Source organism: Lepidochelys kempii, chromosome 6 (genome assembly GCF_965140285.1).
Source record: "Lepidochelys kempii isolate rLepKem1 chromosome 6, rLepKem1.hap1, whole genome shotgun sequence".
In the NCBI taxonomy this organism is placed as follows: Eukaryota; Metazoa; Chordata; order Testudines; family Cheloniidae; genus Lepidochelys; species Lepidochelys kempii.
This window is the reverse complement of record NC_136385.1, coordinates 15,485,819-15,501,095: the sequence shown is the minus strand read 5'-3', so window position 1 is coordinate 15,501,095 and position 15,277 is coordinate 15,485,819. Positions and strand designations below refer to the sequence as shown.

At 49.9% G+C, this 15,277-nt stretch overlaps 1 protein-coding gene across 1 annotated transcript; it reads right to left on the bottom strand.

Moving 5' to 3' along the window:
- Positions 1-3,700: 3,700 nt before the first annotated feature.
- CCDC86 (coiled-coil domain containing 86) lies at positions 3,701-14,733 on the bottom strand. The gene is made up of 4 exons (XM_073346892.2): positions 14,357-14,733; positions 13,860-13,989; positions 11,116-11,190; positions 3,701-10,207 (listed from the first exon to the last, which is right to left on the bottom strand). The coding sequence occupies exons 1-4, from the start codon at positions 14,629-14,631 to the stop codon at positions 10,088-10,090; spliced, it is 600 nt and encodes a 199-aa protein (XP_073202993.1). The 5' UTR covers positions 14,632-14,733; the 3' UTR covers positions 3,701-10,087.
- Positions 14,734-15,277: the final 544 nt, after the last annotated feature.

Genomic DNA, 15,277 nt, shown 5'->3' with positions numbered 1-15,277 from the left:
CGCTTTATATCTCCCACCCTCCTGGGATGCCCTTTGTGCTCAATAGTGAAGATAATCATTAACCCGGAGGGACAATCAAAGCTAGAAATATTTCCCTGTCTCAGAGGGCACTGCACCGTGACTGAGGGGCCAATGAACCTCAGACTTGCCCCACTTAACCCCCTCCTATCCCAGCCCTGTGTTCCCCCCAGCTCTGCCAACACCCCTCAATCCCAACCTTTAGCTCCCACTGCTGTTCCAGCCCTGGACTGCCCACTCTCAGCAGTGCCAGTGCCCCTCAATCCTGACCCAGAGCTACCTGCTATCTTAGTGTGGGTTACCTCCCACCCCCCAATCCCTGCTGCCCCTGGGCTTGGCTGCCAATGCCTCTCAATCCCAACTCATAGCCCCTCAGTGCCCCCTGCCATTCCGATCTCATCCTTTCTCTGGCTGTTCAGGGCAGGCTCTGTCTCCCACTAGGAGTGTATTCAGCACCCAGCGTGTTGTGGCATTTAACGGCTACCCTCATCTAAAAATAAAGATGAACTAGGCACCACATTTTCCAAGGTCTGAGGTGCTTACAATTGCAGCCAGGCACCTAGTGGGATTGGCAAAAGCTGCTTGCCCCACGTAACCCCTTGATCCCACCACCAAGGGGTTAGCCTGAGAGCAGTCACACCTGTGCGCCACAGCCAGCCAGCTCCAGGGTGAAGTTCAAGGCCCTAATGGTGGAAAGACCTGGCTACTTCAGAGCCTGCTGCTCTCCCCTGCGCCAGCCTGACCTGAAGCATTTATGACGCAGCGCTCCTCTATTTAATCTCTCTATCCATCCAGGTACTTTATACTGTGCTTATCTCCATGGGATCTGGGACACCATAGGAAGGTAATAAAGTCTGGTGCACTGTCACAGGGCCCTGTCTGTCCCAGTTCCTAGGGCTCATTAGTAGGCAAGAGTTTCCTTACTGAGAGAAAGCAAGGGCAGAGGAGAAGTCTTTGTGTTGCGAGGTAGTGTGGCCTAGCAGACTGAGCACAGGACTGGGCATCAGACCAAGATTCATGCTTCTATTCCCACTGCTACAACTGACCTGCGGTGTGATTTTGGCCAAGGCCCTTGCCTTGTTCCCCAGTTCCCACCTTTCGTCTGTGTAATAATACCTAGTTCTTTATATCGCACACAAAGGTGGTCAGTATCATCATGCCCCTTTTACAGCTGGGAAAAGTGAGGCACAAGGCAGTGAAGTGATTTACCCGAAGTCACCCAACAGGCCAGTGGCAGAGCCAAGAATGGACTCCAGATCTTGAGTCCTAGTCTAGTGAGCTATCCACTAGGCAATACTAGCTTTGCACAGTAGGGACTGTCTCTTGTGTGTACCCTGATCTCAGGCAGGATCTCGATTTAGTGCCGGGTTTACAATGGCTCCAGTGGCTCCATGGAGCCAGGCCCATGCTCAGAAGAGGCCCCAGCCTGCTCCGCTTGCACTGCGCCCCGAGACCCCACTGGCTCCCCTCGCCCACCACTTGCTCCTCTCAGCCTGCCCGCTGGTTAGCCGAGGACTCCGCTCCACCCCCTAGCCCCACCCCCTGCTCCTCTCAGCCCCCCGGCCAGACCCCAGTGCATCTCCGGCTCTGGGCAGTCTCTGCTTCCCACCACCTGTGGGGCCCCACCTGTCCCCCCAGAGCTGAGCTGCCTGGGATTGGTGCAGAAGCCTGTCCAGTCTCAGCCAGGTGTGTGTGGGGTTGGGGGGAAACAGTGTGGTGGGCTTGGCTGGGCCCCTCCAGGCAAGCACATCTTGAGGGACCCTGGCTGGGGCAGGTCCTGGCCTGGCTGATCGCAGCACTCCTGAGGGGCCAGAGCTATTCCCGGCCCTGGGACCAGTCCTGGCTGCGCTGCCAGCTCAGCCCAGCAGACACAGTCGCCTCCCAGCAAGGCCAGTGAGTGCAGCCGAGAGGCAGGATGTGGCGGAGTAGGTCTGTGGGGCGTGTGTGGGGGGGTTCTGGGTTGTGAGGGGGCAGGGAAGATCTGTGTGTGTTGGGGCAATAGGAAGTGGGGGTTCTGTGGAGGGTGCTGGGCAGTTGTGGTGGGGCTGTGGGCAGGGGTGGTGTTGTGCAGGGCACTGTGTATTTGTGGGTGGGTCCAGGGGGGCTCTGGCCACAGGGAGTCAGGGGGTGTTGGAGGCCGTGTGGTGTGGCATGGGCCTGCCCCTGAGGGAAAGGGATACACAGGCAGCACAGGGCCAGGCAGGCCACTGTGCGTCTGGCAACTGCTGGTTTGTAAATAGTGCCCTCGCATTGGGCAGAGCAGAGCCACGCCTGCCATGCCATGCCCCATTGCCTGTAGCTGATCTCCCTGCACCATGCTCCATTGCCTCCTTGGGAGCCCACAAATATGTTTGGAGCCAGGCCCACAAAAGGTTAATCAAACCCTGGCAGCTACTATGCTGACAATGCATCTAGAGCTGCATGAACTGAGAGGGATGATCATCCCGGGCAGGGAGCTCCACAACCACAGCCTGGCTCCTGAGAAAGCCCAGCCTCTAACCCACCAGCCTCTTGTTACAGGCAGCTCCATTGTTCCTGCTGAGCACAGCCGTGGGCCTGGCTTACCTTGAGCACTGAAGGTCAGGGAGAAATCCTGACTCTAGCAAGATCAGTGGCAAAACCCTCACTGACTTTAATAGAGTTGAAGTTTTTACCCCAGCTCTATTACCACAGACTTGATTCACTGTCCACTGCAGAGCCAATGCTGTGCCTGGAGCCAGAGGTGATGCTGGGCTTGGAGCAGCTGCAGGTTGTTCAGCGCTGATGCCCTTGCAAGACTTTTTCTCCAAAACATTCGTTAGTTGCAGAATCCAGCATTAATAGCAAACAAGCCCAGACTCTGAACAACTTCTCTAAACCCCTTCCCAGTTGTTCAGCCTCCACTTCCCTCCCACTCCAGCTGTCCTCCTTTGGCTTAAAGTTCCAATTGTCAACGCTGGCTGGGAGGTGCTGCTTTGATCTCGATGTATGGCTGAGCTTTTAAACTATGCCCAAGTGTCTATAACCTATGAGGGAGACTTTCCTTCCACAATCCATACATCTATATCTACATAAACGCATAATAAACCACTGGTGGATCCACAGCCTGTTCCTGCTAAGCCACAGGGGCTGCCTTAGAGTCTGCAGCAATGGATGCCCCACCTCCTCTGGCCTATGCCTTTTTAGCAGTCTGGATAGTGGCAGTACAGGAAGGGTTAAAGATCCCTGAGTTGGCCCCCAGGGGAACAGGGTATGATAGCTGCATTGCTCAGCCTGATGAGGAAGCAGGGGTGGGGAGACAAAGAACCAGTCTGAATTCCCACATGTGTGAAAATGACTTTTCTTGCAGAGAAACTGGAAGTGGATTTCTGCCTCTCAGGCTCAGTGGGAAGACAAACAGAATTTTTAAAATAAAAAGCCAATTTATGTCTTTCTACACCTAGAAGGTAGGCAATTGTCCTGTGGCCCACAGAACCCCTTATTTATCAGCCAGCTGCTCCTATTACCCCTAAAATAGAACTCCAGGCACTCCTACAAGAGCCTGCCTATATTCACAACTTAATCCTCAATTTGTTTGGTTTTGTAAGTTTTTGGTAAGTGGCATGCCCTAGAGGAACTGCCAGGATTTTATCAGGGGGCTTCCCTCCAAATTGTGGAGGATATGGATACCCTTCTGCTCAAAGGATTGACCCTCAGGCAGTAATCCTTCAACAACAAAAATAATCTTTATTTAACACAATATTTCCTAATAAAGTAAAGCTAAAACATATTAAGAAAACAGCAAATTTAAAATAAATATATTAATATTTTCTTAACAAAGGCATAGAATTCTGTTAGCACAGATGCACATTAAAGTACTCAAAATTTCAATATCCTACAACTGGAAAATAGCTTTAAGTGGTTACATTCTATATGCAGTGGCTAATTACATATAGGATGCTGACAGCAAGTTCTTAAACATTAAACATATATACACAAATATCCAGCTTTATTATCCCATACACACCTATTCACTCAGTTTATTTCTTATTATGGGCTTACTTTCCTGTTGGTTTTCCTTCCCTCTACTCTAGGTCCTTCTGATCTGTCAGACCTAATTTTGTCACTACTACTTTGCTTCTGCTCTCTGTCTTCTTATGATTTCAACTCTTTTAGTTGAGTTTCTTTTTCTTTTGCTTCTCCCACTCATTCCAACTACTTCCGCTCACGCTGAGGCAGACAAACTAACTAAAGCCAGTCAGCTCTCTGCCTTATACAGATTTTAGCTTATCCTGATTGGCTCTCTTTTAAATCCCAATCATTATCAGCCAATCAGCTTCAAGGCCTTCACCTGTCAATCAAAGCTGGACCTGATTGAAAACCTGTGCTCTTAAGGCTGGACCAGTTTGAAGACCTGTATTCTACCTAACTGACCCCTCTCTTCAGGTTTTTGGAGTGACCTTTATTTCACCCCCAACCTGCCTGCTTGCCCTTGGCCAGATCATTCTAAGGCCTCCAGTTTGGTTTTCCCAGCTTTGATTTCTTGCAGCTGCCATAACCGCTTAAAACCATCTTTATTAACTATTTAAAGCCTCATGATTATTAAACAAATTATACATGTATATGTACCTTAACATTATGTTTCACTGTCACCACTCCAATTTCACTAATTCAAACAAGCCCAAATCTCAATTTCTCCCTGCTTCAACTAATGGTAACAGGTCAGCACCTTTAGTTCTGGACAGTGCTTCTAGTGCTGTATTTCCACACAGAATAGGGCAGCCAGAAAAATCTCTTGTATCAGTCCCCTCCTTATTGCATGATATACTTGTTTATCAATCCAACACCTAATTAGTGAGTTCAGTGGATGTTCAGTTTTGTCCAGCATTAGCTCAAGGCTCCCCATGAGACCAAGCAGATATTTCTTCTTGCTGGCACAATATCTTGTCATCCTTGATTCTGCCTCACTAAGGCTGCACACCTTGTGCACCATTATAACTCTTTTAAGACTTGTGGACAGTATATGCTCAGCTGCTTAAATTTCTCTTTGGGCAAGCACACCAAAATATAAGTGTAATTGCCACCAAAACCTGAAACACCAAAATTATTACTAAAGGATGTAGAATAGCATTAAAGAATCCTGTTGCTGTGGGAGACCATTCCAAAAATATCTTCCACCACCTATGTTTAGTATCTTTTTGTATTCGTTCCATAACTTGTTCATCACTAGAGTGGTATGCAATGATTATGACTTTCTGTGTACTTTCCTGAGCTTTCTGTAATTGTTTTTGTAAGTCAGAATGCCTTAATAGCTGTCTAACTAAACTTATATTCATTCCCAATGGTATTGGGTTAATCTTGATATATATCTGAAACTGATCTTTAATGTCTTCACTTTTTCTTTCAGGCAATGAAAAATTAAAATCACACCCTATTATAGTAGTTATATTGCATAGACATTGGTTTTCCTGAGGATCATGTGTTATGATGAACGATTAACTTCAAACCAGTTACACCAACTTCCAGTACATACACATTTCCTATATACACAACTACAGATCCATTAAGTGGAAAAGGATCGAGTGGGTAATGACATCTTCTCTTTTCTGAACTTAAACATATATCATATGGTTGTATAGTATCATAACTGCAAACATATCCAATACCCACACTCTTCCATGCAGGCTTCAAATTCCAGTTTTCCATACAAAGGTTTGTTTCATGCCCCACTGGCTGCATTAAAGCGTCATTAACATTTAATCCTAATGCCAAAATCCATTCTATCACTATATAGGTGGTAATTTGATTTAATTGTACATCATGTGTAAAATTTATCATTTTCTACCAAGAATACAATTTTTGTTCAGAGATAGTAGCATATTTCTACATAATGCTTCTTATTTCTAAAGGCAAAATCCCACTCATTCCATCCCTTATGATGTCCTTTACCACATCATTAGTCCGTGTTTGTGCTTGTACACAAGCTAATGCCATAGATACATTGCTCTGTAATAGCAGTATTACGAACAGTGGAGGTAAGTGATCCACTTCTTGTAGCTTCTCCCATCCAGGGAGCAAACTAGCTATCAGCCGATGGCTAGTGCTTATCTCATTTAAAGTTGTTTTAGGGGGTTTAGGCTCCCTGTTCTGAAGCACTACTAAATCAATTTGTTCTTTCTATTTTTGCTATTGGGGTTGATCGGAATTGTGGCTGCCATACTATCCCCTCCTTGGTTCCTTTCTCAGCCTGTTCATCTGCCTTGCTATTCTACTGAGCTCTTTCAAGGTTTCTCCTATGAGCGTTCACTTCGTCCATTAATACTAGTTGCACAGGCGCTGACTCCATGGGTGCTCCGGGGCTGGAGCACGCACAGGGAAAAAAAAAATTGCCACTGGCAGGCAAGCTCTCCTCCCCCTCCCCCAACCTCACCGCATCCTCACTTCTCTGCCTACCTCCCAGCACTTCCCACCTAGCTGTTTGGCAACATTAGCACGCTCCGGAAGGGAGGGGGAGGAGGCGGGGTGGGGATTTGGGGAAGGAGTTGGAATAGGGGCAGGGAGGGGGAGGAGTTGGGGCAGGGGCTTTGGGGAAGGTGTTGGAATGGGGGCGGGGTGGGGCAGAGGTGGGAAGAGGAGGGGCATGGGTGGGACTTCATAGAAGGGGTGGAGTGGGGGTGGGGTTGAGGGCAGAGGAGGGGGGTTGAGCACCCATGGGGAAAAAGGGGAAGTCAGCGCCTATGACTAGTTGGCTACCATTATTCAACATATCTATTCCTATTATTCCATTGCCACCCAAATTTATCAGGCCAAATTGTCCTATTCCTCGATTTGTTCCTAACCAAAAAGATATTGGCTAGCTAAATGGCACTTTACTTTCTGTTTCATTAAATCCTTGCAATCTTTTTATTGCTACTGGTGGTCCAAATAAATTCTTTTTACCCGTACCAAAAGTGGCACTTGTGTCTACTAACATATTTTATTTGAATGCTCTGCTATTAATCACCACATAAATTGTGGGTCTTCCACATTCAACCCATTTTAAATGTGCCACTATGTCAGCATGATCGTTTGCTGACAATGGGGAGCTAGGGAGGCGAACCGCCGCCTGTACTTGGTCTTTGGAGCATGGGGGAGCCATAGGTTTGCTCATGACTTGCCAATCTCGGAAACAATTCTTTAGTGGGTAGCCTATCAATCTGATCCAGAGGCTCATACTGTAGCAATTTTCTCCAAAGCCAATTTCTGCCCGGATCAGAAATTCTCTTCTTTTCTTTTATCTTTGCCCTCTTCTTTCCTTGGTTCCCCTTTGTTTATTTTGCTGGTTCCTCTTTTCCTTGTGGCCCATTGTTGGGGAAAGTTATCAGCAGTGCACCTTGAGTTTTTTCTTTGGAGGTGGCCATCCTTTCTGTATTTTACCTACAACTTTTCCTAGACTGTTTAAAGCAGTATATGAATTATTAAACATTACTGCTGTTTTCATTGTTAAACCAAATTGTGACACTAACGTTCCTTCTGATTGTGTTACATCACATGGTACCTTCCCATCCAGAGTCAACTCGGGATTTCCATGCACTAATTTCCAAGTCATACATGACTCTGGTTTTTCTTTTACCCATTGTTTCTCTACAGAATCAGAATCCCCTACTGGGAAGAAAAACTTCACTTCTTTTCAGGTTATTGATATTACTTCCATAAGGAAGTCCAGAAAAAGTTTTCTGAACTCGTATGAGAGCTAACCCTGTTCTTTTCCTCCAATTTTCTGAACACAACTTTCTTAATGCTCACTACAGCACTGCTTTCCAGAGCTGCACTGTTTACTACCTTCATAGCCTGCAGCTCGTCCTATAAGCAAGCTGCTTCCTGTTGGCAATATGCATGGTTAGCCAAAGTCTGCTGGTGTTGAGAGTTCAGAACCACATTTACTGCTTGCCGCCTTTGTGGCCATTTTCCTTTAAACAGCAATCTTGTTCCCTTAATATTTCAAGCCATTGCTGATCACAAGTGCATTACAGCTATTTAATCTTCAGCTCAACCTTTAAACCTTTCTCTTGTAATGTGGAGTTCTCAGTGAATGCTCAGTGAGAGAGGGACTGGTTACCAGCATAGCCGGGCAGAATTCCATGGCTGCTGCCACATCCACCCTTCGCCCACTGGGGAAGCAGCAGCTAAGCCTCAGCGGGCATCCTGCCCCTCTGCTATGGGCTCCACCACCTACTTTTACCATAGTGAACCTGGCCAGGCAGGCTCTTCCACATGGGCCTGTTACTGCAGCAGCTGCAGGACTCACCTTGGGCGATGGATGCAGCAGCTCAGCGGGTTGCTAGGCCTGCTGGTGCAGCGAGGCAACAGGATGCACCACTTGGGCCTGGCAGGGCTGGAGGCAGAAGTCCAGCAGCTGAGGGCTGCCAACTGCAGGTGATAGGCTGATCTATTGCTACAGGAATCGGCCTGGCAGGAGGTATCAATCAAAGGCCCTGTTATCATATACACGTCTGGCCACACCTCTAAGTGTCCCTCATGCCCAGCCTTAATCCTCACTACCAACCCCTTTCACCTCAGGCCCACCTCACCACTCTATCCTTCTTTTTACAGATCTACCCCTCACCGAACTCCATGCTGCCCCCTCCCAGCAATTCACTTTACACACAGGCGCCCCCCTGCTTCCTTATGTGTGGGAGGGGTCTCCGGGACGAGCCTGGGGCAGGGGCTTGGAGGCCAGGAGGCAGCTCTGAACTGGGGCTTGGGGTGCAGGAGGGGGTGCGAGGTGTAGGCTCTGGCCAGAAGGCGCTTACCACAGGTGGCTCCCAGTGGCAATGCAGCGAGGCTAAAGCAGGCTCCCTGCCTGCTCTGGCCCCACACTGCTCCCGGAAGCAGCTGGCATGTCTCTGCAGCCCCTGGGGTGGGGGAACTGCAGCCAATGGGAGCTGCCAGGCAGCTCTTGTGGGCGCAGGCAGCGCACCGCTACCCGCTGCCCCTTTTAGGGCCGCAAGCCTTCACCTCATGCTGAATGGCTCCTGCACAGCATGTCTGACTCCCTCCCGCCATCCCCATCAGTGTTTGTTGTGGACACTCCCTGCGCCTTACACTCCTCTGGACGGAAAGGAGAGAGCAGGACACAGGCTTGGCTGGTATTTTTCCTTCTGTTTCATTTCTTTGGCCAGAGCAAACATGGATGGATCAACAAATCCCTTCTCACATACAGCCCTGATGTGGTTGGGAGCAACCCACCGTCATTCTCTCCTAGCTGTTGCCAGGAACCTCTTCAACGAGTTAGTGGGTCACCTGAGGCAGATTTCCAGGAAGAGTCCAGCAAAATAAAAACCCACCCTCCTTTAATAATCAGGCCCCTGGTTGTCAGTCTCAGCAGAAAGGCCAATTGGCTAAGGCAAGAATGATGAACACCCACCTCAAACCTGGGGAAGAGGCTGATTGATGGGAGAGAAGCTTGGCCTACTCTGGGCAGCTGGGACTTCTGTCCTTTACCACAGAGCAAGGTGACAGACCATTACAAATATAAGACAGCAACAGACAGCATCCAGTCCACAACCTAGGTCCCTACAAACCCAAATCTTTTTCTATGTGGTTCCTCCTAACAGAAGATCAAATTATTGAGGCACAGGCCAAGACAGACACCAGAAGCAGCTCCCTGCTCCAGCCCTGCTCCCACCAGCTCCACAAGCCAATGAGCGTGCGCTGCTTAAGAGGATTCAGAGCCTTTAACAGCAGGGGCTCCAGTTCACACATTGGCTCAGCTGCCACGGTCTTTGGTTTCTTTGCCCCAAGTCAGGCAGTATGAGGACACCTCATCCCTGTCTCATTAGGGCTTATGACACCTCCCAGCGCTGTGGACTGCAGCATCCTGCCTCACTGGTGCAAGAGAAGACAATGCAGGTTTCCATTTAAGAGCAGCCGTGCGGCCCGTGAGTTTGTATAACCCCTCGTGAGTGAGCCAGCGTGTACTCAGTGCAGCTGATCAGCCTACTGCAGGGAGGAGAGGTGATGGGGAGTCCCCAGCGAAGGATGGGCAGGATAGCTGGGAAAGCAGTGTCAGGACAGATGGACCCCAGAGAAACAGCTGCCCTGAGCCTTATTCCCCTTCCCCTCTGCAGCCTCACTCCTTGGCCTCTTTGCGCTGCGCCTGGCGTTTCTGCAATAGTGCCAGCGTATCCCGCTTCTCGATCCGGCGCAGTTGCTTCTTCTTGGCACGCTTCAGCTTGAGCGGATTCCGGATCTGCAGGGGTGGAGCAAGAGAGAAAAGCTGTGAACCTCAGCCATGTAGCAACACAGACCAAGGACAACACACCTATTGGAGACAGCTGGTCAGAAAAAAATGGTGCTGTGGTATCTCATGAGAGGGTAGTTCAAGTGCCTCATAATCCCAATTCTCCTCTATAGGCTGGGCTGCCTGGTCAGACTACATCTCCCATGATGTATCGCACTGTCCCTTCGTGAAGATGTACATCGTGGGCAGGCCTGCCTGTGGAGCATCATGGGAAATGTAGTCTGGCTGGTGAGTCCAGCTGAGAGGAGAATGGGAGCATGAGGTAACTTGACTACAACTCCTAGGAGGCACCACGGCAGCTTTTCCAAATGGAAGCATTTCAGTTTTTCAAATAAAAAGACAACTCTCACAAAAAAAGTTAATCCTCCAATTTTCAGTCAAAAACAGTTTCAGTGGAAAGTTTTCAGCCACTGGGGCAAGTCATGCATCTCAGGGCCAAAGCAGGGCTGTTCCCTAAAGTATGGCCAGCAGGGCTCTGCCTAGTCCAGTCCTGAATAGTTTTAGTGACGGGCTCCCCCTGCAACAAAAGACTATTCCAGAGGCTCACAGATTCCAGTATGAGGCTGTTTTCCCCACTATCCATCTGGATTTCTCTCTCTCTCAGTTCATTTTCACCTTCTTGTCCCTGCCTTGGGCATTCAACAAGAACCAGTCTCTGCAGGGAGAAAAACTGGGTTGACCCCAGAAACTTACGAAAATCTGGCATGTGTCAGGCCTCAATACAAATATGGTTTCCCAAGCAGCAAACGGGACACAGTGAGCATGGGAGAAGGAGCCCCCCAAATGAATCCGTCTCATGTTGGAGAGGTGGGTTCTGGGTCTCCCTGCAGGAGAGGCTAAAAAGCCAAGACACTCACCACTTGTACGATCTCCGCCTTCCGCTCGTTCTCCAGGCGTCGTTTCAAGTTCTCTTCCCGGCGCTGCTTTTTCTCCTGCAGAAACAGCAGAGTGAAGCTTTGATTTTATATCCTGCTGTTCAGGGAAACTGCATTCTAGGGTCATGCCCAGGAATGGGAGCAAAGGGGGAAGAGGCAGAAAAGGTGAAAGGGGTCCCCAGCAAAGATTGGAAGAGATGGAATCACCGAGGCAAGAGAGCACAGGGAGGGCAAGAGCTGCAGAGGAGAAGGCTCTTGCACCAGGCCCAGTGAGATTCTCTCTAGGTACTTTAATAATTAGTTGCGTGTCTGTGTGTAAAGATCCTTCCTGGGAGACAGGGGAGTCAACATGATGAGTGGGTGAGAGCTACATAATCTAGGGACCTCTGCTATGGAAGTTCTGACTCCTTTCATAAGCCTCTCCCACTGGGAGGTGGTTTTGCTGCTTCAGTAGAATGCTGGGATCGGAGTTGCAGTTAGGAAAGGCGATCTCAGGTGGCCAGAGACAGTCACACACAGGGCTCTGAATAGCAGGACACACCCCTCGCTTTGCACTCTGTATCCAAAGAGGTGACAGAAAAGACAGTAAATGACAGGAAACTGGGGTGATGAGTTTGTGGGGACCTGTGCCACTCAGTAGTAGGGCTGCTGCATTATGTACCAGAGGGAGCTTATGTACCAACTACTGGGCTTAATTCCTTGAAGCGGTTCCTGCAGGTGGCACTGTTCTATACTCTCCAAAGTTCTTTTTCTTAGTGAACAAGTCTTATAGATTTAAAAGTCAGACAAGACCATTGTGGTCATCTGATCTGAGCTTAAATTTTCACCTCATTTCTAGTCTGCGTTTATCTAGCTTACATGTCCAGTCATAGGATCTTGTTATGCCTTTGTCTGCTAGGTTAAAGAGCCCTCTATCAAATTTCTGTTCCTTACGCAGGTACCTACAGACTCCTAAAGAGAAGATCAAGGAGTGGCTTGAAGTGCAGCATACTGGAATTGCAGAGCATCCCTTTAAACAGCGTGACTCTTAGACAGACATGCTGGGTCATTTAGTTTTGGGTTATGCAAGGTTCTGGGAGCAATGATCCTGGGAAGGAGCAAGCCACATCAGTGGTGGGAGTTTGCTCACTGCTCTGATCAGTCAATTCTGGAGGCAGAGTTGTTCGCTGGGAACCAGGCTCTAGTGCTGTTCAGAAATTCCTGGATAGATTTGCCCTGTATGCTATTTGACCACCTCTGTTCCAGAACTGGTGTATGGGTAAGCTTGGAAGTATTAGATATTTATCAGTAAATACTGATTTCACCATACACGCTGAAATTGATGAAAAAATATTTCCAGCAATAGTAACTGAAAGGTACAGATAGGCAAAGAAAGAAAAGTGCTGCTTGAGAACTTATTAGGGTTTGAGTTAAAGCTATTTACTTTGCATATTTTGACATGATGTTGACAATTTGTGTTTGAACAGCAATAAAGCTTTAGCTCTTTGAATCCCAGTGTTTGACTAAACACCAAATAATTGTCTGACCCCCTCCCTCATAATTTCATACAATTGTGAAAATTTAAATAAAAAAACAGAAACAATGTTTAAAAATAAACATTGATATTATCCATCAAAATGATAAAAATTGAATTATTCCAAACCTATGTATAGCATAAATACATCAAAGTCACACTTAGATTATACCCAGATCGTGTCTCTGATTTCTCCTCTACTGGAAAAATAAACGGCAAGGCCCCAAACTTTTGCTACCATCCAACAGAGGGGTGACACTGGTGTCAGAAGAAGAGGCAATACAATAAGTTGTATGGTATGAAGGAAGAGAGAAGGTGGCTAGAGCAAGGAAGAGACAGTCCATGTGATACCCTAGAGCTAGGATGTGGCAGGTTTTTAAACAAAACTGGATCAGGAACTTAACAGAAAACCAGTAGAATTGTTTCAGGATGGAAGGGATGGGATCAGCACATGGCAGTAGGTGTCTGCACATGCAAACTGCCACCCCAGATAAAAGGTGAGATCCATCCAGCCCAATATCCTGTCTCTGAGAGCAGCCCACACCAGATGTTGCAGAGAAGGTGCAAACAACCCACCTATGGAACAATCTCAGCAAACAGAAGTTTCCCCTGGAGCCCAGGCTGCGCTTAGTGGTCATATTATATCCTGACACAGCAGGCTTGATACCTCATATTTGTATCCCCTTGTATTTATCATTATCCCACAAAAAGGAATGTGGAGAACAGGAACACAGGGAAATCATAGGAAGGAGAGCCAAAGATCAGGGTGGAGCTAAAGCAGCAGCATGCATAGGCAATGCTGCAATGGAGGCAACAAGGTCCCAGACACTGGAGGAGGGTGGTGGAGAGGAGAGAGGTCAGACTCAAGAACAACACTTACATTAGAGGCAAACAAGAGGCAAGCTGAGGTGGGAACTAGAGCTGGGGTGAATGAGGGAGGCTTCTCTAGCCTGAGAGAAGCATTTCTGCACTGGAGACTTAGAGCTGAAGGAACTGAGACAGAACAGCAAGGTTACTTGATCACAACAGGCAGAGGAGTGGCAATTCCAACATCAGGATACCATAAGATCTTGGGGTTCATTAACTCATGCAGGCCTCCTCTTGGAGCCTAGTTTACTACTGTGATAACATGTGGGTGCGGGGAAGGGGAGACACACACAAGGGTTTGGGATAATTGGGCAATGAGCTGTGCTGCACCATCCGCTCCTGTTACCTCACGCTCCCTCTGTTTTTCTTCCTGAAGATGCCGGGCAAAATCCTTGACTATTTTCTTCTCCTGGCGCTCTTTCATCTTTCGCTCCCAGGAGGTGCGGAGGGGCTTGTCCTGAATCATATGGGAAAACCTGAAGAAAGGGGGGGGGGGGAGAGAGAGAAGAAGAGAGAATTCCCATCAGCCACCAACACACTGAGGCGAGCATTTGCATTAAGACAGCTCCACACAGCAACAGGCCAGGAACGGGCTCCAGAGCACTTTTACAAGGGGAGAAGCGTTATCCCGGGTGCCCATTTAGCGTTAGCGCCCATCTCCAACTGCGTCTGTTTGTAACGCACCGCGGGGAAGTCACAAGCCATCCTAGCTGCCAGCGCCTCAAGCCTCCTTACGCCACCCCCACGCTACCCATGTCTCCTCCCTCCGCCAGCCCCCACGCTCCACGGCCTGCTCCTGGCTCCCCGCCGCACCCCACCTGCTCGCCCGGCCTCCCCGCTCACCGCTTCTTGCCGGGATCCTTCCACACCCGCCCGGATTTGGGTTTCCCCTTGGGAACCGCCGGCGCCTCCTTGCCCGGATTCCGCCGCTGCAAGGCCGGGGCCGCCCCCAGGGTCTCGCCGCGGCCGGGCTCCCCGGGGGTACCCGCTTGCCCGTCCTCGGGGCCGAGCGGGGGAGCCGGGGGCTCCTCCCGGGGACGGTCGGGCGCCGGCTCTAGCCCCTGCGCCTGCAGCCTCCGGCTCCTCCGCAGCCGCCTGGCGCCCTGGTCCGGCTCCATCCCCACGTGCCCGGCGGCAGCCTCCCGCCGCGTGCCTCCCAGCGAGGGCAGCGGCCAGCGACGTCATTAGCGCGCGCGACACGCACCGTTCGCAAATCTACGCGTGCTCAGAATCAAAGCGGACCGACGTCAGGTGCCATGTTTGTGAGGGGAACCAGTGACGAGCCCGCCCCCCGTCCGCCATGTTTGTGAGGGGAACCAGTGACGAGCCCGCCCCCCGTCCGCCATGTTTGTGAGGGGAACCAGTGACGAGCCCGCCCCCCGTCCGCCATGTTTGTGAGGGGAACCAGTGACGAGCCCGCCCCCGTCCGCCATGTTTGTGAGGGGAACCAGTGACGAGCCCGCCCCCCGTCCGCCATGTTTGTGAGGGGAACCAGTGACGAGCCCGCCCCCCGTCCGCCATGTTTGTGAGGGGAACCAGTGACGAGCCCGCCCCCGTCCGCCATGTTTGTGAGGGGAACCAGTGACGAGCCCGCCCCCCGTCCGCCATGTTTGTGAGGGGAACCAGTGACGAGCCCGCCCCCCGTCCGCCATGTTTGTGAGGGGAACCAGTGACGAGCCCGCCCCCCGTCCGCCATGTTTGTGAGGGGGCATCAGAAAGAAACTTTCTAACGGCAGAAACCTGAACACCCTTGCCCCCGCCCTT

Coding starts and splice junctions, on each gene's coding strand:
- CCDC86 (XM_073346892.2), bottom strand. CDS start 14,631: ATGGAGCCGGACCAGGGCGCCAGGCGGCTGCGGAGGAGCCGGAGGCTG. Junction 13,990..14,356: donor AAGGATCCCGGCAAGAAGCG/GTGAGCGGGGAG, acceptor CCCTTTCTTCAG/GTTTTCCCATATGATTCAGG. Junction 10,208..11,115: donor AGGCGGAGATCGTACAAGTG/GTGAGTGTCTTG, acceptor CCACCCCTGCAG/ATCCGGAATCCGCTCAAGCT.